Source organism: Natator depressus, chromosome 22 (assembly GCF_965152275.1).
Source record: "Natator depressus isolate rNatDep1 chromosome 22, rNatDep2.hap1, whole genome shotgun sequence".
NCBI classification, from domain to species: domain Eukaryota; kingdom Metazoa; phylum Chordata; order Testudines; family Cheloniidae; genus Natator; species Natator depressus.
Genome location: NC_134255.1, coordinates 14,025,168 through 14,052,109, shown reverse-complemented (window position 1 = coordinate 14,052,109; position 26,942 = coordinate 14,025,168). Strand labels below are relative to the sequence as shown.

The following is a 26,942-nucleotide window of genomic DNA, read 5'->3' as shown; positions in this document are numbered from 1 at the left end:
GAACAAAACACAGAAGAAGGATTGTGAGATTCAACAGGAAGAGAACAGCAGCAGAGGGAAAATAGCATTATCAGGGGGTGCACTTCAGGTTTACTGCACTATAGCTGGGTGGACAAGGAAAACACCCTGTTATCCTGCACCTAGGAAGTAAACAGATGGCACATTTACATTAATGAAAAATGGGATCATAACCAGCCTTGGCTGGAAACACTGCAAAAGGCTATGTGTGAGATAAGACTGCTTTAGACAGGAGGTTAGATTGTTTAGTCTCTAGAAAATGTGTATTGATTTGTTTGATAGTTAACCATTTTTTCCCACCAATAACCTTACATCTTTGCATCTCTGTTTTGTTAAACTTATTCTTGTTTTCATGACAAATATATCCAAGTACTGTGTGTTCTACAAAGATATAATTCTGGTGTGTATACTGTCCATTTGGGAACAGCTGAGCTGGTAATTCTTTGAGTGTTCAATATAGAAGAGGCTGGATATGACAGGGGAATGCTCCAAAGGAGCTTGGAGACTGAGGTACACTTATTGTTAACCTGGAGGGAAAAGTAAAGGGCGGGCATAGCCCACAGGAGATTGGGCTATGCCAATAACAGGCTAGTGGTGTCAGGGAGCTGACACCCAGTTAAACACAATGCAGTCCTGACCACCCCAAGAATGTCACAATAAGTCACTAACCAAATGACCCAACACTGTCTCTGCCCCTGTCAGATCCTTTTCATTTCTTTCTAGCCACGTTTTTGTTATAGGTGTGTATCATTTTCAGTTCAAATCAGTTCTAGTGGATTCAGGTTTTACACCATATCCATTACTGTAGTATGAGAGTATCACCCTCTTCTTTATTTTGTTATTTGGCTGAAATTTTAGGGCTAATACCCCTTACTTCTGCAAAATGGGGCATAGGATCTTTTTTGACCAGGCATTGCTGGGCCTTACTTTTTAATGGCACATCCAAAAGATGGTACCTCTATTGCTCTGGTAGGAGACTCACTGAGTAGTGTTTCAGAGGGAAAAGTACTTCCAACTCCACCATTATCACCAACTGCACCTACAGGGTTTTTCCCCTTCTGCTCTCCTATTCAAGCACTGGCTACATTAAAATTTAGCATTAATATTTCAAAAGCCAAGAGAGGTTGGTCAGATTTGATAATAGCAATGAAGACTGATGGCTGGACAAAGCTGGTGTTTTGAGTGAGATGCATATTATGTGAGCCAGAGTACAAAATGTGTGTGTCTCCTGAAAGTGATGCAAAGCAATGCTGACTAATTCACAGTACAGAGTCTGAGGAAGTTATAAAAACCTGCCTTCCCTTGCAAGTGACAGGAGACTGAAAACATCCCCTTCTAGAACAGGGAATGTAGATACTGGCAATGCCTCTAGTTCCCACCCTACAAAATGTTTTATTGACATTTTTGTGCAGTATTTCCACTCTTTTTTTATGCCTACAATCTCCAAAAAGATCTCACTGCAACTAGCACTTTCATTTCCTGCACACACAGAACAAGGGAGGGAATCAAGCCCTTTGTGAATTGGTCTTGCTGTGCATCAGTGTCAGCTACCAAAAGAAACATTGCAGCAGAGCAAGAGAAAATTCAGAGAGACATATTGCGCTGTCACAGAAGAGCAAAATGCAAAACTAGTGTAACAAGCGTTTGCAATCTCAATGAATTTATGCACTAAATTCAGTTAGAACATAGTTCTGAATCATTGGGAATAAAGCTCAGTAAGGATTATATTTTCCTCGTATTAGGAGAGATAATGAGCCTTAGAGAGAGATGTATAGTCTCTATGATAGGAAGGCCAGTAAAATTTATTATATTATAGTACAATCACAAACAATTAACCTATGCAGCCGCCCTATTTGATCAGATACACAGTTATCACTGTGTTTAGTTTGGTGGAAGAGAGCCAAGACAAAGGAAAAACATGAGGCTGATTAAAAAAACCAAAATAGAACTAGCATTTGTAAAATCATGATACCATAAACAGACATAGCATAATTAATTTCCAAAGTAAATAAAATAATTGCCATTAAAAATCCATTTATTTGGATTAAACATTTATTGCTTTGACTTTTACCCAAACAAAGTACAAAGACATTTACAGATAGATTGAAGAGCTGCTCCATCAAGTGCATCCATAACTTTTGGCAGAGTATCCCGTGTCTCAACAGGAAGAACTAGAAATGTAATGAAGGCAGGAATGTATGTGGCTTAAATTCCAAAGCAGAATAGGCCTGTTAGCAGGATGTCATTCTGAAGTGAAGAGACAAAGACTTTAATCTCCAAGTCAGTCAACTTAATCAAACTATTCAAGGGCTTTTACTGTTTCTTGATCCTCAGTTTCAGAATCGGATATCTTTGCCCTGTTGGAAAGAACAGAACCAGGTCAGCTACAGTACACAAATGGGTGAAGCAGTTCCCGTACTTTAGTTTCAGGTTTTATGCTGACTGCTTGAGGCCACCGCCACACATTTTGCCTCTTTATCCAGTTTTGCAGAGTAAATGCTTCCAATGTTCAGTTTAATTCATAATATTTTCAGCTTCAGATATTTTGCCAAGCTCTAGACCAGTAGTTCTCAACCAGCACACAGCTGCGGCCCATGTGACATCCTCAGGCCCCTAGAGGTTTGCATTGTGTGGATGCAGTCTATATAACAGAGTTGCATTTGTGGCCCGCAATGGTAAATAGGTTTAGAACCACCGATCTAGACCAAAAACGTTCACTTGTTGGGGGGGGGGGGGCGGCACAGAGTTGTTAATTACTATGATCCTGGTCCTGCAATGACTAAACACAGAGGCTTCCCTTAACCCACAATGCATAGTCCCAATGAGACTACTCACTGCATAAAGTGAGGCATATGTATGAATCTTTGCAGGATTGGGCCTACATGCAATTATTTTAACTTTTGGAACCAAATGATGGAATTTCAAAATGCCTATGCATCTTTAGAAGCACAAGTCTGTTGAAAGTCAATAGAAGATGTGCTCCTAAATAAGTTAGGCTCTTTTGAGGATCCAACCCTTGGACTCTGGGTATGCAGTTACATTTTCATACCCTGTAGAAAACAACATCAAGTTTGTTATGTTTTCTGTATCAGCATGAAAAATAAAACATTATGGGTAGCTAATACCATCAAAACTCAAGACAATTCTCTGTTTAAACAATGTTAGCGTAATTCTATCTAACCGTTGTGCACTGGGATGGCAGCACTATTAGAGTGTCTTAGAATAGCATTGATGGGTGATCATCAGTACAATGTTTCAGAGTAGCAGCCGTGTTAGTCTGTATTCGCAAAAAGAAAAGGAGTACTTGTGGCACCTTAGAGACTAACCAATTTATTTGAGCATAAGCTTTCGTGAGCTACAGCTCAAATTTATTTGAGCATAAGCTTTCGTGAGCTACAGCTCACTTCATCTGATGAAGTGAGCTGTAGCTCACGAAAGCTAATGCTCAAATAAATTTGTTAGTCTCTAAGGTGCCACAAGTACTTCTTTTCCTTTTGCATGAGTACAATGTGTTTTGCAATGCCTAAGCCCATGGCAGAGTGTTAAAGGTGTTCAGGAGTTTATGTCCAACGCATGTTGGTTTAATATCTTTTTCTTGCACTTCTTTTGTATAATTATTAACTCCCTAGAGCACCACATCTTTACATGGTGTTTTACAGAGATTTTAAAAGCATGTGGTCTCTACCCTGAAAATTTTACAATCTAGATATAACTCCAGGGTTATGAGCCTGAGTGACAGGGAGAACAGTGGAGTTCTCAGCAGTGATGGAGAAAGGGATTCACAGGAAATGTGAGAAGTTCAGGTATTGCCACATTTAGATTCAGCAAGTGGGAGGGCGTCCAGGAAGAGGTGCCTGTGAAAGAGGAAGAGAAGCAAGCCTAGACAGAAGGGGTCAGTGACCAACCTAGAGATGATGACAACTGACTGCAGACTCCAATTCCAGTTCACTGTTCTGATATTTAAACCTCTCCATGCAACTGAACCTGAGAAATCCCTTCTCCCTTAGCAATCACATCTACACCTCACTGGAATCATGAAACAACTGATTAACGGGGAAGGCTCAGGAGCATGGTAGGCAGAACTTTCACAGTCTATCTAGAGTCCAGCCTTAATATCTCATGCAAGAAAGAATAACTATGGTCCACACTACATTGAGTTTGCTCTCTGACTTGGCTTTCCTTTGATAAGCTCTACAGATGGACACATGCACAAAATTGCTAAAGATATAAGACTGAATAGACACACATATTTTGCACCAGTACAACTATATTGGTTAAGGGTGAGTGGGTTGTTTGTTTGTTTTTTGTAAACTGAAATAATTATAGACCAGTACAATCCTAAAATGGATGCAGTTATACCAGGATAGGGATGCCTTATACTGATACAACTTTTTCCCCTTCCAGTACGGGAATTAGCTACACTGCTCTAAGCACCGTTATATTGGTACAACTACATTCACACGAGGAGGCTTGTACTGCTATAGTTAAAGCAGTGTAATTAAGCAGTACAACTTATGTGTCAACAAGCTCTTATTTACGCAAAAACAAAAAGCAGTCCAGGAAGAACTATTCAAACTATTTCCCCTACTGGCTAGAAGCAAGAGAGGCGGATTTCTATTTTTAAATACTTGAAGGTGAAAGGCTATATAAATACAGACAGACCAAGCATGGGAGCTGAGGAGGTCAGCATGGGGGCAAACAGAGCGGGAGAAAGGAGATTCACTTTAAAGATATCACTAAAGGCAGAAAGACTCAGGAAAAGAGTGAATTCTGCCCAAGGAAGATTAGTAGGATTTAGACATTGCATAGCTCCCTGGAAATAGGAAATATCTTCCACTGTACATCTGAGCTATCACTGGAAACAGGAATCATCTCAGCCAATAAAGACTATAAATGTTTTAAAAGATATTAGTGAAATTGATATGATCATTTCTTAGTGACAAGCATTAGAAAACTTGTAAATTTACAAGTATTCTAATGAAATCCAGTTCTATGATTGATTCTGTAAGAGACCTCCAGAGGTCATCTAATCCAGTCCCCTGCACTCATGGCAGGACAAGTATTATCTAGACCACGATATGAATCTAGACTATGATACGACTATCGCTTCCACTCTGGGTGAGTTTGCTTAAAAAAATATACTCTGTAGCTCAATGTTCTGTTTGAAGGCAGAGTTAAAGCAAATGTTTTTTTAAAAGGTTTTATATGGTAATAAGCTGAATTAAACTTCAGTTCTCTCTGTGGGGCCTAATCAGCTGTCTGAGAAAAATGCTTTCATTTGAATTATCTAAAACTCATTAAAAGGGAGAAATTGCTGAATCAAGGATTGTGAGATACCAGGTCAGCTTTTCCACAGATGAGATTTTTAAGATGGGTTTTAGAAATAAAGGACAACGCTGTAGAAAATGCAGCTATTTTCTTGAACTGGTTGAGTGCTGCCTAACAAACATGGATCAAAATGCATTTTGGAACTGCTGATGTGAGCATGTTCCACAGGAACACCAGCTTTTCAGAGCAACATTACATTTTCTGGCATCAGGAAAGGAGAATAGGCAACTGCTATTATTTATCATTTGTACTGTGGTAGTGCCTAGGAGCCCATTGTACTAGGCACTATACAAACAGAACAAAGAAGACTGTAAATTCCTCAGGGCAGGGACTATCAATGAGAATGCCCCCAAACCACAGAAACAGAGCACGAATATTACATGAGAGAATAAAATATACTGTGTGAGAATGTGAAATACCCATGGTTCCTCTTAGTACTCTATAGATATAGGACAGCCTGGAGGAAATGGTAAGACTCCCATCTGCAGTGTAAGAGCACTGCACTTTGTACCTTTAGGCTGAAAGCTTTCCAATGTTCACATACAGTGACCTCAGAATTCTCCCAATTGAATTCCTTTGGGCTTTTAGTGAAAGTGTTTTAGTTACATCAGGTTTCAGAGTAGCAGCCATGTTAGTCTGTATTCGCAAAAAGAAAAGGAGTACTAGTGGCACCTTAGAGACAAACCAATTTATTTGAGCATAAGCTTTCGTGAGCTACAGCTCACTTCATCGAATGCTGTAGCTCACGAAAGCTTATGCTCAAATAAATTGGTTCGTCTCTAAGGTGCCACTAGTACTCCTTTTCTTTTTAGTTACATCAGTAAGTGAGCCCTTATTGACTGATGCTGTGAAATTCTCTTGTAGAAAGGGATACACAGGTGCAGCGTGTGTTGTACTACAAGACGCAATGCTTTTACTGTTCACAGCTATCTCAACTCTACCTTGAGTGTGTGGACATGTATCAGAAAATAAATTGCACCTAAGATTGTATATGTTGGCCCTGTGGGGATTTCAGAATATTTGGGGTGGACAGGGATGGGTGGATAGGTAAAAGCAAATTCTTTATTATTTCTCTATACACAGTGAAAACATATTAATGGACGGACAAAAAAGAAACAACCGCACAATCGTGTAAAAGGACCTGATATTTCATCTTTAATTTAGCAGCATCTTTTGTATACAAGGTCAGGTTTAAACTGCTTTTTTATCTAATTAAATGAGATTTCCTTTTACAAAGACAGATTTTTATATTTTCTGTTCCTGTCTGATAGCCCTCTCTAACCAAAACCTGCTGACAAAGTTCAGTTGTGGGAGTTTTCTAACCTTCATCAATTGTTGGTTTCTGAAAGGAACAGTAATGTGACCTTAAACTTAAGCTTCTGCTCACACAGTAGATTAAATCACCCACTCCCTATCTGATATTTTCTGGCTCCTGTTTGTTTATACAGATGCTCGCTCACAATGGGAAAAAAAAGAGTACCGATATCACTCGGGAGATTACATTCCAGGGCCAGAGAGGAAGCTGTTCAGCAGAATGAAAAATCAGATCCTCAGCAACCTCAGTCATGAGGTTGGTCACAATTCTCACCAAGTTGAGGAATCGCACTTTTGGATTGGTTAATTTAATCCAGTATCCTATCCACAGCAGAAATTCTCTTTAGGGCATTTCATCCCTCACCTTTGCAAAAGTCTTCAAATATTCTTAAAATGCTCCAGTTTTAGGGCTAGATCTTGAACTATCTGCATGGGCACAGAGCCTCCAAGGCTTCAATGTGGCTCTGCAATGATGTAGGGATGCCTCCAGGAAGATCCATTTTCAGGATCTAGCCCTTCATTTCCAGTCTCACAAACACTTGGGTACATGGTCAATTTAAAAGGGCTTTTCTCTTCACTAGCCTCTGATTCTCTAAAATGTGAGTGTGAGAAATCTGATTATCTCTTTTTCAAAAACAGTAAAAATTATTGGAAAACATTATGGCCCAGAGAACATTTCTGTGGCAGAGCGATCAACCCACAAAAGCAGGACTTTATAATGCGAACAGACTTTAAATCAGAGCAATATTGCTGGGACAGAATAATAGCCTTATAATAAGCAGTTACATTACCTTACTTGATGTGTTTTGGTCTTTGGTTTATGCAGACAAGAAATCTGTTCTTTCTAAGAAACAAAAGAAAGATTATTTAGAATTTGTTTTCATTCATTCTAAATTTAGTTTGCTCATTCTGAAAGACTGCATTATACAATCACAGAAATACAATATCAACAGGCAGATCAGATGCTTTTGTAAATCACTACCATAGCTAGTCTGATTATTCTAGCATATATGATTTATTCATACAAAACAAAGCAAAAAGCAGTAGATGAAGAGATCCTCATTAACAGACACCTTCTGATACATACTTGTAGCAATTCCGCTCTTATATGTATGAAATGTCATTTTGATCAGTCCCTTGTGGCAAGCTTAGTTTTAACTGACTGAATTTGGAAATTGTCTTGTAACACAGATATGCATTATCCTGGATTTTAATGAACTTTGTGAAAAGGAAGTACTTACTTTGAACCACTTTACAATCCTGAAATAAATGAGAGAAGAAAAAGGACTCTTCTACTCTTAAAACCATTTTACTCCTAAGATGAAGATTTCATCTATGAAAGACTTTTATGACACCTTACTTTCTAAGTCACTGTTTTGTTACATTAAATCATTACATTTATCTGCCTAAAATCTGCAGTTTTGCTCTTCTGTGCTAGAATGTCACTGTATTTAACAATCAGGATGCATGGCTCTTCAGCAGAAGAAATTTTGGTCTTATATGGCTTCTGAACTCATACATCAATCACCTCTGTAGGAAGATTTCAGAGTAGCAGCCATGTTAGTCTGTATTCGCAAAAAGAAATGTAACTCACGAAAGCTTATGATCAAATAAATGTGTTAGTCTCTAAGGTGCCACAAGTACTCCTTTTCTTTCTGTAGGAAGAGAATTCTTTAGTCATACAGAAAAAACCCTCTTGTTCCAGTTCCTTCTGTTTCTCCTAAATATCTGGCTAATCCACACAAAAGCTTTCCAAATCAATAAATCTAGTTTATGCTACTTGTAAGAAAAAAGCTAAAGGGATTTCCCACCCTCAGAAAATTGGTTTATAAAAAGGATCCTAGTGTGATAACATATGCCAAAACTATGGCCAGTTTTATGGTTCCCATATAAATCTCTGGTAATCGGGTGTCATAGTGGGAAAGCCAACAGATAATGAAAAATAAAATTAATTAAAAATAAAACTGACAGGCTGTAAAGATTAGTCTAGCTAAATTAATTGAGAAATTTAACTACTTTGTGAAATGTGGTTGTATTAAAACGAACTGAAGTGTTGCTTCTGTGACTCATCCTTGTTTAAGTTTAATATTGTATTTTATCTTTGTTTTATATTTCATTTCAGTTTCATTATTAGTAGCCAAACAACTATAACAAAACGCTGCTGCCAAGATCATCTTCCTCGCTCACTGACCTGACAATATCACCCCCTTCATAAATCCCTCCCCTAGATTCTGCCTTCCAAATCCAAGCTCTCTTCCAGGCCTCCTAGGCCTAGCACTTACCCATCCTTGTCTCTTTTCCTATTGCCTCCCTGTCAGCAATGTGAGCCTCAACACCATCTGCTTCTCTCACAAGCATCTCCATGCCTTCTTCCATGCTACCCCTAATGCCCGAAACATCCTTCCTGAGCAAAAGCACATTTAAATCCCTCCTGAAGACCCTCTTCTACCAGGATGCCTCAAAAAGAATGGAACCTGGGCACCTAGGTATAAGAAATATAATTGTCTGACAAAGATTAACCCCAGCCCCAAGATCTGGCCAAGTAACCCCTTGACCATATGTGTGTGTGTATATGTATATACGGTACCAATTTCCTCTTCCCACTGTCTTTTGGATTATAAGGGGAAGAGGACATATTTTACTTCCTTTTCCCAAAGGTCATTAACATTCATACTAAAGTGCATCTGTTTTCCAAGACTATTCTCAGACTAGATAATCTCCAATTATATCAGTATCCCCTCACTAGAGTATGTTGTTTCCTGGTACCTGCTGTATTATAAGAAGTGCCAAGGAAGGACTGCTCTTGAGATAGACATGTTAAAGATGAATATGAAAAATAACCACCCTTACTGTAATCCTCTCTTCTCTTTGTTTCCACAGTAAAGCAAGTATTTCATCCCTCCTCATGGCCTGAGAGAAAACATATTTACCATTTTAAGTCCAGAGAAATTAATTTAAACTCATCTGCATCTTACAGCTTCACAATAAACATTTGATTTCTTAATGGAGCACAGAGCTAGAATAAATATGTAACAAGTACATTAGGAGATACTTTGTCAACTAAGCAGTTATTTCACAGCATTTTTCCATGATCCAGAAAGTCTGATCTTAAAATACTGAGAGTTTTCTGTTCCTAGAATGATGTAGGGATATATGAAGAAAGCCATCTGTGTCTTGATCCAGGATGAACCACTCCAAGTGGTGAAGTAAACACATTTACAAACAAAAGTTAGCAAACAATACTCCCTGTGTCTCTTCAAAACTGCAAAATAAGGATTATTTTGGTCTCCCATCCAAAATAACCCACATCAAACCTGTGTAGCTTGAAAGATGTGACAGGATCACATCCAAGGCAGAAGACACCTTTTATTGTGACACTACTTCTTTGGTGCAAGCAATTCTCTCCCACTAAGGCAATGTTTTAAAAAGTCAGAGGGTGAAATCCTGGCTCCATTGATGTCAAGGTAAATCTCCCAGTGACTTCCATGGGCCCATGATTTCATCCAGAGTAGTGAAACATGCAAATACTTTTTGCTTATTTTTCATTAACAGTCTTGGTTCTTCTGAACTGTAAAAAGATAAGTTCATGTCCCAGAACTTGTTAAAACCATTCCCTCTCTAAAATACCAGCTGCAAAGCAGAACGATTTCATGATGAACAGTGCAACAATTTCTACTCAGACCAGTTTAATACTTGGATTTCCAGGCACCCATATAAATCAAAATACTTCTAACACACAATAATCAAATGCTTTTTGCTTGCTGGAAATGAAGAACAGACTTTCAAGCTACAGAGGTGGTGGGGCGGGAAGAGTAGAAATTGTTTAAGCTGGGTAAAAAGCATATTAAACTGTGCTGAGACACTCCTAGTAATTTGTTATGAAACAGCATTCCAATAAGTATTCTGGGAAATCTCCACCACCGATGCCAGAGAATAACAAATTACAGAATGTGACTAACACCAAAGAGTTCTCACTTCATAACTCCTTTTGGGTTAAAACCCAATGTGTACAAAACTAAGGAAGTAAAATCTGATTTGAAAACCTCTTTATTCAGTGCCCATGTCATTCCCCGTTTCTTCCAATACCAGAGCGGAGACTCACAGGGAATTGTAAGTATCTGAATATTAAACAGACCAAAATTTCACCTACAGTCTCTAATCACTAGTAAAAGCACAATGAATCAGAAATTGCTTTCTGTTACCCAAGCAGCTAATGCTAGATAGAGCAAGGCATTTTTCAGGAAAAAACAAAATAGAAGATCTAGCTATTGGAGCAGGGTAAGGAAAAATAGGAATAAGCAGCACTGGAGATGCTTAATCAGCAAAACCAAGATGCTCAATGTTGATTTATGGTTTAAACACAGGAATATGTTAGTACCTATCACAGGGAAGTAAAAGGAGACAAAGGATTCCTGCAAGAGAGGGAAGAGGATGCTCAACATTCCTTAAGGAATCATTTAGGGTACATCTTCGCTGCAAAGGTAACCCAGGGGCCAACCACCCTTAGTTAGCCTAGCCCAGGCATGAGCAGCCACACTGCAAAGCCGTACTTGAGCTACTGGTGCTGTGCTCCCCTGTGCCTATCACTGTGACTTCTGGGGGCACCTCTATTGCTCTTCGTGCCGCAGCGAGCTGAGCCACTCTGATTTTTCTCAGTTAGGTGTGGTAGAACTTGTCTGTCCTTCTAGGCACACAGGGGAAATTGTGGGAAAGCACTGAAGGACTATCAGCACAAGAGTGCTTTAGTCACCCATTGCAAAGTCGGTGGTTTACCAGCCCAAGTGAGAGCAGCACCTGGGTTTTAACCCACAGCCCCACCCGGGCCAACAAGCTTGGGTTTAAAAGCACTTCTAAACTTGGGCAAGTGGGTTGTTGTCTGTGGCCAGTAGGGGTTAGGGAGCAACAGCCAAGTAAAAGACAGAGTTAACAGCAATGAAGACAGACCAATAGCCTCTGCCAGTATATTAATACCCAGCTACCGAAAGAAAACTCCTGAAGCCAGCTCGGATTCTTTTGTCTGACCACAATTTCCTCTGCACAGTTTGAGCTTTCTGCTTATGAAATTTCCAGCCCTTGAAAAAAGTCACTTGTTCAACAAACCACTTCAAATTTTAACCAACTTTAAACCTAGCCAAAAACGTTACCATTGATTTATGGAACAGTTCTTTTTAAAAATACGGCCGGTAGGAAGAGATCCAAGACTAAAAACTAGTCCATTTTGGGGTGCGGATGCCCTAATATAACACCTAGACATTATTCTGGAGTCTGAACTTACATTTTACTATTTATTTTCCTTTACTAGAAAGGAAAGCAAAATATGTGAGGCTGTAAAAAAGAGGGGGACGAATCTATACCTCAGTACACAAAAAAGGGATTGTATTGATATACACCAGCCAGGGAAGGTGAAAGAAAACCCCAGATGCTATTTGAGTTCAATTCCCTTTCTGCCGGGGTGGCTTTATGAACACAAATATTAAAAACAAGAGGAAGCCAACCCTGTTCAAGTTTGGCAGTCAAACCTGAACATGCTGGGACAAGGCACAATGGCCCAGCGTGTCAGAGGTTACAAGGAGAGCTCAGTTCTGAGCTATCACATGGAAGATATGGGGAGGTGTGGCTATAAAAGAAAAAGGCGGTGAGCAATGGCTACCCCAGCCTTTACACAAAACTGGGGAAAGGGCAAACCCTTTCCCCCAGGTTGCTGCAGCTTCTCCTTTGCTTTAGTAACCCAGATGATCCATGTGATAACTAGGGAACCTTGGCTCTCCTTGTAATCCCATTATGTGCTGGGCCTCTGTACCTTGTCACAATCAGGCCAGGTTTGACTGCCAAATCAGCAATAATGCCAACTGGAAGGAGGGCAGTGTCCTGACACTTCATTAACTCCACCTTGCGAAAGTCTCTTCCAGGCCCTCAAGTTATCTTCAATGCGTTTGCCAGCCATGATGCTCTGTACTCTAGGTGAATAAATTCTTGATGTGATCTACACCACTATCAAAGTATCCAATGGTCACATTCAGACCTACAGCACTAATTCAGAGATGAGGTGGAAGACAGCAGTCTGAGACCAAGATTGAAGGAGAGGAAGTGACCAGTCTAAAAAGCATTGCATATCAATATGTCTGAATATATTCAGGCAGGCTAGGTTACCTGATGTTAGGCACACTTAGACTGACTCCCTTAGACCTGCAGTGCTTGTAATTTCTTAGGTAATCATTTATTTCTAGTGTTTTTAGATTATTATCTGAATTACATACTAGTCCAGTGTAATAAATGTTTAAAAAATATACACCAGCTATGTTTTTGTGCACATTACTCCAGTTTCATTAAAATTAACTGGCTAATTAAAACAACCTTTTTCAATGAATGCATTTCACTGTGAGTTTGTGAAATTACAGTGTAATGGTTATATCTTGACTTGATGCTTTTTTGAAAATTCTTACTTTATACCTTACTTAGGGAAAAATTCTCTTCTCAGATCCGCACTGCCGATCTCACCTTCCATATTTTGTTCTTCCAATGAGACGCCTCCCCACCCAGAAAGAACATTACATCCAAATCAAGATCTATCAGGTGGATTTGAAAGGAAAATTTTACCTTTGTCTAATAATTTAAAATGGTAGTTTTATTCTGTTCATATCCCTGGATTTATTGGAGGCTAGTACTTGATCTTGCAGTTGTATAATTTGCTCATTAACATTTCTCAACTGCACGTACAGCTGTAGGATGTGCAAAGCTGCACTATCTTGATTTCATCTAGTTGCCGAATTTTTAGAAAATGAACTGAATATTCACTGAAAAGGACTACACTGCCCTGTTAATCCAATTTTCAAAAGGTAAGCCTAATGCATGCTAATAGATTAAACGCATTACCAGGTTATTAACTGGAAAGAGGAGGATTGCCGAGTTGCAAGAAAGAGCTGCAGACCTCAGCACCTTTACACACCTACTGCTGATTGCTTTCACCTGGCCTGCTTCCCAGGCCTAAAAGATAAGCTTTTCCAAAACCCCCACCCCCAAACATTTTACTAAAGTAAAGCTAGCAACTTTATCATAATATTGAATGTTATTTGCTTTTGAGCTAGCTTCCTATTAATTGGATCCATAGTGAACATATGCAGTACTGTACTAATTTACCATCTGTATTGTTGGTAAATGCAAAAAAAAGCTTACTTCTATTGAATGCTTCAGTATCTAGAAAGCAAAAGTACAATGGGGTGTCAGTCATTATATGCTAACTGTGTATGTATGTGTGAGAGAGAAGTGTGACAGGTATCTGGATACTTTTCAAGAACAGTAGCTGAGTTAACAAGACTGAATCATGTAAATCCTAGTGTCTTCCTACATTCAAAAAATGTTATTTGAACAGATTAAAAAAATTTGAGGATTTTAAGGGTCATAATTGTTAATTTGTATTCCACTAGGACCAAAAGGGCCTGAATGCAAACAGGGCCCCATTGTGCTAGGTGCTGTACAAAACACATAATAAAAGTCAGTCCAGGCCCCAAGGAGCTCACAATCAGCCAAACAAGCTTTTTCCTAAATGCATGATCTTTTAAACAACAGTAAAGTCTATTATTGACTAGTCTCATGGATGAAGTGTTCTTTTAAATTAAAAAAAAAAAAAACAACAACAAAAAACAAGCTACAAATCTTATATCCAATTCTTCAAAACTTTACTTTTGTCATTCAAAACAACCACCAAATAGACTTTGTTTGTCATGAGATTAGTCCAGAATATGAAATAAAAATTTTAAATGCACATTAGATTCTCTTCTTTACTAAGGCATTTTAACCATACACAGGTATGTCAGCACATGAACAGCACACAGCATGTCTCAAAACCTCCTACCTGATTAGGGACAATACAATCAAAGGAGCCATTATGGTCTGAGAGTCAAAATCGGTCAAACAAAGAGAGGTCTGCAATAGAGCTGTGCAAATGTTTTCTGGCAATTCCAGAGGGGGGGAGGGGAGAGAAAGAAGGGAAAAATCAGATCCACCCAAAAATGAATATTTCTGAAATTGTTAGCAAACTTAAGAGTCAAAAACCTTGGTTTGGGATTGAATGAAACATTTGGTTTGGATTTTGACCTTATTTTTAAGTTTTCCATTTTTAAAATTAAATGGAAGGAAATCTCAAAACAAGTTGTTTGGAAGAATAAAACAGAATCAAGACAGATGTGACTTTTTTCTTTTCTTTTTTTTTTTACAGCTGAAAAACAAACAAGTCATCTGGAAAATTCAACAAAGTCGCAAAAATGTTTCAGATGACCTGAATCTGCCTTTTTTGGGGGGGGGGGGGCCAGTAAAAGTTTTGGTTCAAAAATTTCAATAGTGAATGCAGCCTGTAGATGCACATTGCATGAGAAACCATTACAGTCTTTCATATTTATTCTTGCAGCGCTGAGATAGTGATTAATAGCCCCAACCCTCCCAACAAACAGTTCTACTGGCTTGTTGAATGGTATACCTCATCTCCAGCCTACCACACATTGCTCCATGAGCTGCATTGGCTCCATGCTGGTTTGCAGGCAGATATTGGAGGTGTTGGTTTTGACCTCTAAAGCCTTAAGGGTACAGCGACATGGCAAGCAGAACCCCCGTGCTGCGAGTCTCAGAGCCCAGGTCTACAGATACAGACTCACGCTACAGCGCTAAAAATAGCGGTGCAGATGTTTGGGCTTGGGCTGGAGCTAGAATTTGCCTACAAAATTTGAAGTGAATTAGGCAAAGGCTTCTTGATTTAGGACAGTCTAAAAATACAGCTGGGATATAACCTTTCATGCTTCAAGGTATAAGACAACTACTAACTGACAGGGGTTAGGCAGAAACATTCCCCATGGGCAAGTTATTACATAATCATCTACTACGGATTTCTCAGATTTTCCTCAGATGATGCATCTGTATTGACTACTGCCAGAGACAGAATAAGGGAATAGACAGACCAATGATCAGATCCAGCATGGCAATTCCCATATTCCTAACCACCACCACCACCCCAAACTTGCATTAATTTGCAGAAACCCTGTATATAAAATTGTTAAATCAACATGCTGCATAACAACAAGGAGAAATAAGTAAACCCCACACTTGGACCTGCACTCAAATGTTAATATGCTCGGAATTTAATTTTGAAAGTGGATGCAATACTTTTGGCCTTTAAAAAAAAATGGTCCCCTTGAATTGATTAATTCTCTGTAAATACTATGGGCTAGCTAAATTCTTAGAAATACCAGATCTCAGGTGGGTAAGGGAGCATAAGTGACAATATGCCACCTTTCCACCCACCTGATATTGGGACATCATGGACCCAACTCCATTCTACAGCACAACTTGGAGCAGCCTTACGGTTGCTCTAAGTTCCACCAGTTGGGGATGACCCTGGAAGGACTGTTAGGCAGGTAGGGATCACTGGAGCAAGGCAGCCAGGAGTAGGTGGTACAGAGTTAGATGTGTTGGCTTTTTACCACCTGGATATTTCCCTATGCCAGGGGAATGCCCAGCTTGCTGTTTAAGCCCATCTGCCACCCCTTTGCACCAAGCAAACAAGCGGAAGGATTCACCCTTATGTTTTGGTGTAGTCTTAATATTTAGTGTCCTGATTATTTTAGTGTTTTGTACACCATGGCAATGTGCATTCTGCAAACAACCCATTGTGCATTATATACAGAATATTCTATATAATCTACTTGCTTTCCATTGTAGAAACCTTTGTATGTCCCAGAGTTGTGCTATTATCAGCTTGGCAACAATTTTTTTTTTTTTAAAAAAGGAGAAGTCACAAGCAGCATGTTAAAGCAAACATGTAACAACTTTCAGAAATTATATTAATAAATTTATAAATGCCACTCCAACTTTGCAATTTATGCTTTTTTCTTAAGTCGACTTCAGCTACAAGGAGTTAAATGTTTGATGTTAATATTACAAAAAAAACCAAATCAGTCCTTACTGAGACTATGGTTTTGCTGCAGTAGGATAATTATCTCCTTTTTCAATCAGATAAACAACTCGCACTTTCTGCTGTTTAAGTTCCTTCATTATTTTCAATTTTATGTTTTTAATAAAAGTACTAGCTGTCCTCCAGATTTAAAATGCAATTTCATTATCCCAATTCCTTCGTTAAAGGGATAACCAGATAAAAAGCCTTTCTAAGAGGCACTACTAAAAAGCAGATTTGTTTTATGGCTCCAAATGGACTTCAAACCATATTTATCTAATGTAACTGTGCAACACTATGTACCAACATATACAGGAAGAGAAACTGCTCTTCAGGATTGCCATGGGTTTTTCATAGGATCATAGGACTGGAAAGGACCTTGAGAGGTCTTCTAGTCCAGTAGCCTACACTCAATGCAGGACCATTATCTAGACTATTCCTGACAGGTGTCTGCCCAACCTGCTCTTAAAAATCTCCGATGACTGAAATTCCATAACCTCTCTAGGCAACTTATTCCAGTGCTTAACTAACCAGACAGTTAGGAAGTTTTTCTAAAGTCCAACCTAAACCACCCTTGCTGCAATTTAAGCCCATTGCCTCTTGTCCTAACCTCAGAGGTTAACTAGAACAATTTTTCTCCCTCCTCCTCCTCACAACCTTTTATGTACTTGAAAACTGTTATCATGGTCCCTCCACCCTCAGTCTTCTCTTCTCCAGACTAAACAAACCAAACTTTTTAATCTTCTCTCATATGTCATGTTTTCTAGACCTTTAATCACTTTTTGTTGCTCTACTCTGGACTTTCACCAATTTGCCCACATCTCTCCTGAAATGTGGCACCCAGAACTGGACACAATACTCCAGTTGAGGCCTAATCAGCACGGAGTAGAGCAGAAGAGTTACTTCTTGTGTCTTGCTTACAACATTCCTACTAATACATCCAAGAATGAGGTCTGCTTTTTTTTTTTTTTTTTTGCGCAGTTTTACACCATTGACTCATTTAGCTTGTGATCCACTATGACCCTCAGATCCCTTTCCACAGTAGTCCATCCTCATGCACACATTAGTTTGGTTAGGATGAACACAATTGCTTCACCTATCTTTCACCTCAAGCTTTTATTAGAAGAAGAGATAAGCCCTACATTGTCACTAAAGTTATCTTGGTGTTTTTACTCTGGTCTAGAAGATAGTTGTAGGCTAATATAATGCTAGCTAGTAACTGGAGTGCTACGACCACTGCCTGGGGATTTAACACAGACCCCCATTGGCCCTAGTGATGACAGTGCCTTACTTGGCCTATTGGAACTAACTGAACCACCACCATTTTGAGAAATCACCAGAACATTCCACTGCAGTTTATTACCCAAGTTGCTTAAAGCTGTTTCTCCAACAATTAAGGGCAAGGTTACACTGTACTGCAGTTCAGACTAAGGGGGAGCGAACAGCAGTGCACACCAAAGCACTGTGATATAACTCCCTCATGTGGATGCTGCAGGCAGAGACTTATAGGTCCTGAGATTGAACTAACGAAGTCCTGCCGTTAGTGCGAACTTGGGACATTTACATTCACACATATTGTTTGCTTGCACCCTGTTTACCAAGTGATCCAGATAGCCCTGAATCAGTGATTTGTCCGCTTCACTATTTACCACTCCCCCCACCCCAACCAATTTTTGGGTCATCAGCAAACTTTATCAGTGATGATTTTATGCTCTCTTTTCGGTCATTGATAAAACTATTAAATAGCATAGGGTCAAGAACTAAATCCTGCAGGAACTCACTGGAAATGCATCCACTGGATAATGATTCCCCATTTATAATTACATTTTGAGATCTGCCAGTTAGCCAGTTTTTAATCAATTTAATGTGCCACTTGAACTTTGTATCTTTTTTTTTTTTTTAAATATAATTGTGTGTGGTACCAAGTCAAATGCCTTACAGAAGTCTAACTATATTAGGTCAACACTACTACCTTGATCAACCAAATTTGTAATTTCACTAAAAATAATGAGTTCAGGTTAGTTTGACAGGATCCGTTTTCCATCAACCCATGCTGATATGCAGTATATTACATGACCCTTTATTCCTTCTTGATTAATCAAGTCCCATATCAGTCACTCTGTCATCTTGCCCAGGATTGATGTCAAGCTAAGAGGCCTAAAATTTCCCAGGTCATCCTGTTTACCCTTTTTAAAAAATTGACACATTAGCTTCCTTCCAGTCTTCTGGAACTTCCCCAGTGATCCAAGACTTAATTTAAAAAACAAAACAAACAAAAACCCACCAAACAGAACAACCAACATTAATGGTCCAGTGAGCTACTCAGACAGCTCTTTTAAAAAACTCTAGTACACAGGTTATCTGTACCTGCTGCTTTAAAAAGCTCTAATTTCAGTAGCTTGTTTAACATCCTCCAGAGGTATTAGTGGAATGGGAAGTGTTAGAAGCACCATATAATGAGACTATATCATCTGTTTTTCCCCAGATACAGAACAGAACAAAAATACTTATTCAACACATCTACCTTTCCTGCATTATTATCGATAATTCTACCATTTCCATATAGTAATGGCCCAATACCATTGTCAAGATTCTTTTTCTTCAATATACTTAAATTCCTTCTTATTGTCCTTAACTCTGGTGATCATATATTTCTCCTTCAGTCCCTAGGTTTCCTTTACCCATTTCCTACATTTATTATGATCAACTTACCCTTCTATTTGTCCTTTTTTATGGCTTCCTTCACTTCCCCTCTAAACGATGTCTTTTTTTTTTAAAAAACCAGTATAGACTTCTTCCTTGATTGTGAATTTCTAGGCACCTAATAAGGCGATCTTAACTGATTCCCAATCATCATTCACATTTTTCGGATGAAGTTCTTCCTCCCAGCTGATTTGGCTCATAATTGTTTTCAGATTTGTAAATCTGCCCTATTAAAGCACTGGGAATGTATGTATGTATATCTATAGATATATAAAAATAAATAACCAGTCTAGACTTTATTCTGTGTGCATATTATGTATTATGCACATTTATGTATTTCAACATACATACATACATATAAATAAAATATAAAAAATTTGCACTAGGCACACCCCAGAATCTTTTATTCAGTAGATCCTACCTTCTGAAAATATTTTTCTTTTTCTTCAGCTTTCTGAGCTTCCAGGATTATCTGTTCACTCTCTAAATAAAATAAGAGAGTCACAGGCTACATAGAAAATTAGTGCTAGACAAGCTTTTGAATAAGGATTCAGAATAGCAAGCACTAAGACCTATACAAATGGCATGTGATACGGAAATCTGAGACTTGACTTGTTCTCAGTCATGGTTACAGCATCATTATGGAAATGCAGTTTGGCCAGTAACAATAGAAGTGACAGGCATCTTTGCAGAACTGTGAACTAATTCACAAGCCTGGTAAGTTTCCTTTGATTTCACATTTTGGAAACTGAGTTGAAGTAGTAAATCCTAACACAGGCCCCTATTCAGAAACATACTTAAGGATGTGCCTAACCTGAAGTCAATGGGAGTACTCAACTACCCAGTTGAAATGGGGCTTATGGCCACAATCCTGAAACAAGCATAAGTTTACCTCTAAGCACAAAAGTAGCCCCATTGTTTTCACCACAATTGCTCATACCCTTAAAGTTGTGAAAGCGTTCACAGGATCAAGCTATAATATCTGGCTACAGAGCTCTTGGTAAGACTCCTGGGAATCTGGCCCCCATTACCTGAGCTCCTCATGGTCCTTAACACAGTATCCTCACAACATCCTTGTGAGGCAGGGCAGTGTTATTATCCCCAGGTTACAGATGGGAAACTAAGACACAGTGAGATAAAGTGACTTGCCCGAGGTCACGCTGGATGTCTGTGGCAGAGTAGGAAATTGAACCCAGGTCTCTGGAGTTCAAGGACAGCACTCTAACCACTGGACCATCTTACTCTTGCCACTAATTGGGGAGAGGGCAGTCTCCTGTGACTCAGCCCCTATAAGCCACTTCCTGGCTAAATTTCCACACTCACACACACACCCCGCCCCACACACACAAAACACCCCAAGATGTCAAGGGTTTAGCAACACGAGAGCACTTGTTATTTTATACTCACTGTTATTGCCTGGTGGAATCTGGAAAGCAATATTTCTCTCTAAAAAACAAAAACCACATAAAGAAGAAATAAAAGATCACTTTAGCCTTGTCAACACACAGCATGATACGGTTTAAGTACAGGGGTGATTTTAAACAAGTTTAGTTGAAGCAGTAGAAAAAACCATGCAGACACTGATTTCACTAACCAAGCTTAGTTCAAGGCAATCAAAAATATGTGTAATTAAATGAAAATACAACCATTTTAAACCAAAACACAAATGTCCACACTGGAGTTTGCACCACTGCATAAGGAACTTTTCAAAAACACCCCAAAACATTACTTTCAACCTCGTCCAGTAACCAAAGCAGGCGCCTGATCCTGTCAACACCTACACCCATGCCTAACCTTAATCATACAAGTATTTACATTGACTGGAATGGGGCAGCTCATCTGCATCCAATGAAACCTGACTTTAGGCCTTGGCTTGGGCCAACACCTCGAATCTCCAGTGCCTGTGAAGCAAAGGCATATCATACACACCCAATACATGCAGGCTGGGAGAGGGGATTTGGGTTCTAAACCAGCACAGAAGAGGTTTTTTTATAGGGGGGGTCATACCACAGATACATGCAGGGCAAGTGGGGGGTGGGAGGGCATAGCTAAAATACAGCTGGCTTTTGGAGCAGAGGCTGGGGGCTCTCAAGGCAGCCCTGGGGAGATAGGAAATAAACAGTCTTAAGGTGGAGTCACCCCACCCACTACTGGGGAGGAATGGGGGGTCACTCCTACAAGATAGGGGGCAAGGGGAAGGACATGAGGATCACTCACACACCCCAGTGCAGGGGGGAGAAAAGGGGGGGAATGCGGGGGGAGGGGGTCTCCCCGCAGCGCTGCGGAGGGAGGGAGAGAAGGGGGGGAATGCGGGGGGAGGGGGTCTCCCCGCAGCGCTGGGGGGGGGAGAGAGAAGGGGGGGAATGCGGGGGAGGGGGTCTCCCCGCAGCGCTGGAGGGGGGGGAGAGAGAATGGGGGGAATGCGGGGGGAGGGGGTCTCCCCGCAGCGCTGGAGGGGGGGGAGAGAGAAGGGGGGGAATGCGGGGGGAGGGGGTCTCCCCGCAGCGCTGGAGGGGGGGGAGAGAGAAGGGGGGGAATGCGGGGGGAGGGGGTCTCCCCGCAGCGCTGGAGGGGGGGGAGAGAGAAGGGGGGGAATGCGGGGGGAGGGGGTCTCCCCGCAGCGCTGCGGAGGGAGGGAGAGAAGGGGGGGAATGCGGGGGGAGGGGGTCTCCCCGCAGCGCTGCGGAGGGAGGGAGAGAAGGGGGGGAATGCGGGGGGAGGGGGTCTCCCCGCAGCGCTGGAGGGGGGGGAGAGAGAAGGGGGGGAATGCAGGGGGAGGGGGTCTCCCCGCAGCGCTGCGGAGGGAGGGAGAGAAGGGGGGGAATGCGGGGGGAGGGGGTCTCCCCGCAGCGCTGGGGGGGGGAGAGAGAGAAGGGGGGGAATGCGGGGGAGGGGGTCTCCCCGCAGCGCTGGAGGGGGGGGAGAGAGAAGGGGGGGAATGCGGGGGGAGGGGGTCTCCCCGCAGCGCTGGAGGGGGGGGAGAGAGAAGGGGGGGAATGCGGGGGGAGGGGGTCTCCCCGCAGCGCTGCGGAGGGAGGGAGAGAAGGGGGGGAATGCGGGGGGAGGGGGTCTCCCCGCAGCGCTGCGGAGGGAGGGAGAGAAGGGGGGGAATGCGGGGGGAGGGGGTCTCCCCGCAGCGCTGCGGAGGGAGGGAGAGAAGGGGGGGAATGCGGGGGGAGGGGGTCTCCCCGCAGCGCTGGGGGGGGGAGAGAGAAGGGGGGGAATGCGGGGGGAGGGGGTCTCCCCGCAGCGCTGGAGGGGGGGGAGAGAGAAGGGGGGGAATGCGGGGGGAGGGGGTCTCCCCGCAGCGCTGCGGAGGGAGGGAGAGAAGGGGGGGAATGCGGGGGGAGGGGGTCTCCCCGCAGCGCTGGGGGGGGGAGAGAGAGAAGGGGGGGAATGCGGGGGAGGGGGTCTCCCCGCAGCGCTGGAGGGGGGGGAGAGAGAAGGGGGGGAATGCGGGGGGAGGGGGTCTCCCCGCAGCGCTGGAGGGGGGGGAGAGAGAAGGGGGGGAATGCGGGGGGAGGGGGTCTCCCCGCAGCGCTGCGGAGGGAGGGAGAGAAGGGGGGGAATGCGGGGGGAGGGGGTCTCCCCGCAGCGCTGGGGGGGAAGAGAGAAGGGGGGGAATGCGGGGGAGGGGGTCTCCCCGCAGCGCTGGGGGGGGGAGAGAGAAGGGGGGGAATGCGGGGGAGGGGGTCTCCCCGCAGCGCTGGAGGGGGGGGAGAGAGAAGGGGGGGAATGCGGGGGGAGGGGGTCTCCCCGCAGCGCTGGAGGGGGGGGAGAGAGAAGGGGGGGAATGCAGGGGGAGGGGGTCTCCCCGCAGCGCTGCGGAGGGAGGGAGAGAAGGGGGGGAATGCGGGGGGAGGGGGTCTCCCCGCAGCGCTGGAGGGGGGGGAGAGAGAAGGGGGGGAATGCGGGGGGAGGGGGTCTCCCCGCAGCGCTGGAGGGGGGGGAGAGAGAAGGGGGGGAATGCGGGGGGAGGGGGTCTCCCCGCAGCGCTGCGGAGGGAGGGAGAGAAGGGGGGGAATGCGGGGGGAGGGGGTCTCCCCGCAGCGCTGCGGAGGGAGGGAGAGAAGGGGGGGAATGCGGGGGGAGGGGGTCTCCCCGCAGCGCTGGGGGGGGGAGAGAGAAGGGGGGGAATGCGGGGGGAGGGGGTCTCCCCGCAGCGCTGGAGGGGGGGGAGAGAGAAGGGGGGGAATGCAGGGGGAGGGGGTCTCCCCGCAGCGCTGCGGAGGGAGGGAGAGAAGGGGGGGAATGCGGGGGGAGGGGGTCTCCCCGCAGCGCTGGGGGGGGGAGAGAGAGAAGGGGGGGAATGCGGGGGAGGGGGTCTCCCCGCAGCGCTGGAGGGGGGGGAGAGAGAAGGGGGGGAATGCGGGGGGAGGGGGTCTCCCCGCAGCGCTGGAGGGGGGGGAGAGAGAAGGGGGGGAATGCGGGGGGAGGGGGTCTCCCCGCAGCGCTGCGGAGGGAGGGAGAGAAGGGGGGGAATGCGGGGGGAGGGGGTCTCCCCGCAGCGCTGGGGGGGGGGAAGAGAGAAGGGGGGGAATGCGGGGGAGGGGGTCTCCCCGCAGCGCTGGGGGGGGGGGAAGAGAGAAGGGGGGGAATGCGGGGGAGGGGGTCTCCCCGCAGCGCTGGAGGGGGGGGAGAGAGAAGGGGGGGAATGCGGGGGGAGGGGGTCTCCCCGCAGCGCTGGAGGGGGGGGAGAGAGAAGGGGGGGAATGCGGGGGGAGGGGGTCTCCCCGCAGCGCTGCGGAGGGAGGGAGAGAAGGGGGGGAATGCGGGGGGAGGGGGTCTCCCCGCAGCGCTGGGGGGGGGAGAGAGAAGGGGGGGAATGCGGGGGAGGGGGTCTCCCCGCAGCGCTGGGGGGGGGAGAGAGAAGGGGGGGAATGCGGGGGAGGGGGTCTCCCCGCAGCACTGGAGGGGGGGGAGAGAGAAGGGGGGGAATGCAGGGGGAGGGGGTCTCCCCGCAGCGCTGCAGAGGGAGGGAGAGAAGGGGGGGAATGCGGGGGGAGGGGGTCTCCCCGCAGCGCTGGGGGGGGGAGAGAGAGAAGGGGGGGAATGCGGGGGAGGGGGTCTCCCCGCAGCGCTGGAGGGGGGGGAGAGAGAAGGGGGGGAATGCGGGGGGAGGGGGTCTCCCCGCAGCGCTGGAGGGGGGGGAGAGAGAAGGGGGGGAATGCGGGGGGAGGGGGTCTCCCCGCAGCGCTGGGGGGGGAGAGAGAGAAGGGGGGGAATGCGGGGGGGAGGGGGTCTCCCCGCAGCGCTGGGGGGGGGAGAGAGAGAAGGGGGGGAATGCGGGGGGAGGGGGTCTCCCCGCAGCGCTGGGGGGGGGAGAGAGAGAAGGGGGGGAATGCGGGGGGAGGGGGTCTCCCCGCAGCGCTGGGGGGGGGGGAGAGAGAAGAGGGGGGGAATGCGGGGGGAGGGGGTCTCCCCGCAGTGCTGGGGGGGGAAGAGAGAAGGGGGGGAATGCGGGGGGAGGGGGTCTCCCCGCAGTGCTGGGGGGGGAAGAGAGAAGGGGGGGAATGCGGGGGGAGGGGGTCTCCCCGCAGCGCTGGGGGGCGGGGGAGAGAGAAGGGGGGGAATGCGGGGGGAGGGGGTCTCCCCGCAGCGCTGGGGGGCGGGGGAGAGAGAAGGGGGGAATGCGGGGGGAGGGGGTCTCCCCGCAGCGCTGGGGGGGGGGGGAGAGAGAAGGGGGGGAATGCGGGGGGAGGGGGTCTCCCCGCAGAGCTGGGGGGCGGGGGAGAGAGAAGGGGGGGAATGCGGGGGGAGGGGGTCTCCCCGCAGCGCTGGGGGGCGGGGGAGAGAGAAGGGGGGGAATGCGGGGGGAGGGGGTCTCCCCGCAGCGCTGGGGGGCGGGGGAGAGAGAAGGGGGGGAATGCGGGGGGAGGGGGTCTCCCCGCAGCGCTGGGGGGCGGGGGAGAGAGAAGGGGGGGAATGCGGGGGGAGGGGGTCTCCCCACAGCGCTGGGGGGCGGGGGAGAGAGAAGGGGGGGAATGCGGGGGGAGGGGGTCTCCCCGCAGAGCTGGGGGGCGGGGGAGAGAGAAGGGGGGGAATGCGGGGGGAGGGGGTCTCCCCGCAGCGCTGGGGGGCGGGGGAGAGAGAAGGGGGGGAATGCGGGGGGAGGGGGTCTCCCCGCAGCGCTGGGGGGCGGGGGAGAGAGAAGGGGGGGAATGCGGGGGGAGGGGGTCTCCCCGCAGCGCTGGGGGGCGGGGGAGAGAGAAGGGGGGGAATGCGGGGGGAGGGGGTCTCCCCGCAGCGCTGGGGGGGGGGGAGAGAGAAGAGGGGGGGAATGCGGGGGGAGGGGGTCTCCCCGCAGCGCTGGGGGGGGGGGAGAGAGAAGGGGGGGAATGCGGGGGGAGGGGGTCTCCCCGCAGCGCGGGGGGGGGGAGAGAGAAGGGGGGAATGCGGGGGGAGGGGGTCTCCCCGCAGCGCTGGAGGGGGGGAGAGAGAAGAGGGGGTCTCTCACGGGTCTCTCGAGGCCGCGGCCCCCCGCGGCCCAGGCAGGACTCCAGCGGGGGCCGCAGGGTCACCGAGTCCCAGAAGGCTTTGGCAAAGGCCACGTCGCGCTCGGCGGAGCCGGCGAAGACCAGCCGCCCGGCCCGCGGGAGGGAGGCGGCGGGGCCCCGCGCCGTCTCCATGGAGCCCGAGAGCCGCCGCGGCCCGGCCCGGCCCGAGCGGGTGGGGTCGGCCCAGGCTCCCCGGGCAACGCCGGGCCCGGCCTGCGGGGAAGAAGCAGGCGGCCGGGCGGGCGGGGTCGCTGCCCCCGCCCCACAGCGGCTTGCCCGGCCCAACGCCACCCGAGCGGGACCTTCGGTCAAGAGCTCGCCGCGCTGAGTGCTCGGGCCGAGGGGCCGGGCAGTTTCCCACATGAGTTCACATAAAAGCGGTGCTGTCAGAGACATTCCTCGTCTAAAACCGTGGGGCCCGTGTTACCTCGTGTTCTCATTTGCACCTTCCAAGGTAGCCAGGTCGCATTTCACACCCACCCACCCGCCCCTGCTGTGGGGGGGTACCCCGTGGGCAGGCCAAGGGTGAATCGGGGCCTGGTTTTCAGCTTTTTGTTTAAATAATTGACTTTGAAGGGCTGGGCCCCGCTGCATCTGTGCATTAATCCAGCACCAGCAAAAAGCAGCACTGATTTGCCCATCTCCCCCAGTGCAACACTTGACCCGGAACCCTGTTTGTTCTTCTCGGACGTGCTGCCCTCAGTTCTGGAGCCAGTTGGTGATATTGCACCGCATAGGGTATCTGGCACGGACAGTAACCATCAGAGGGCACTGCTGACCTGGACGCATTACGGGAGTGCAGGTGTTTGTCACATGTGATGTGGCCCAATGGGAATATTACTGCTAGAATTAAAGCTTTAGATCTATTTTCACGGGATAATTATAAATCAATTGGAATATAAATATTGTACTTACATTTCGGTATAGTATATAGAGCAGTGTAAACAAGTCATTGTCTCTGAAATTTTAATTTGTAATGACTTCGCGACTGCTTTTTATGGAGCCTGTTGTAAAACTAGGCAAATATCTAGATGAGCTGATGTAACCCCTGGAAGACCTCTGCGTACCCCACGGGGTACATGTACCCCTGGCTGAGAACCATGAACTATACCATGAGATGATCAGACACCAAGTTGCCAACA

General features: G+C 45.9%; 1 protein-coding gene across 3 annotated transcripts; it reads right to left on the bottom strand.

The window, feature by feature from the left end:
• HOATZ (HOATZ cilia and flagella associated protein) lies at positions 1–25,950 on the bottom strand. Of its 3 annotated transcripts, XR_012636038.1 has the most exons (7): positions 25,761–25,950; positions 20,711–20,749; positions 19,725–19,786; positions 9,505–9,570; positions 7,452–7,504; positions 2,115–2,375; positions 1–140 (listed from the first exon to the last, which is right to left on the bottom strand). XR_012636038.1 is itself a non-coding variant. In XM_074936700.1 (6 exons), exons 1-6 carry the CDS (start codon positions 25,930–25,932, stop codon positions 2,318–2,320), a joined length of 450 nt encoding a protein of 149 aa, XP_074792801.1. In that variant the 5' UTR covers positions 25,933–25,950; the 3' UTR covers positions 1,868–2,317. The 3 variants fall into 3 exon arrangements, 2 of the variants coding, with proteins under 2 accessions (XP_074792801.1, XP_074792802.1); XM_074936700.1 differs by lacking the exon at positions 1–140 and having other exon boundaries at positions 1,868–2,375; XM_074936701.1 differs by lacking the exons at positions 1–140; positions 2,115–2,375; positions 7,452–7,504; positions 19,725–19,786 and having other exon boundaries at positions 9,511–9,570.
• Positions 25,951–26,942: the final 992 nt, after the last annotated feature.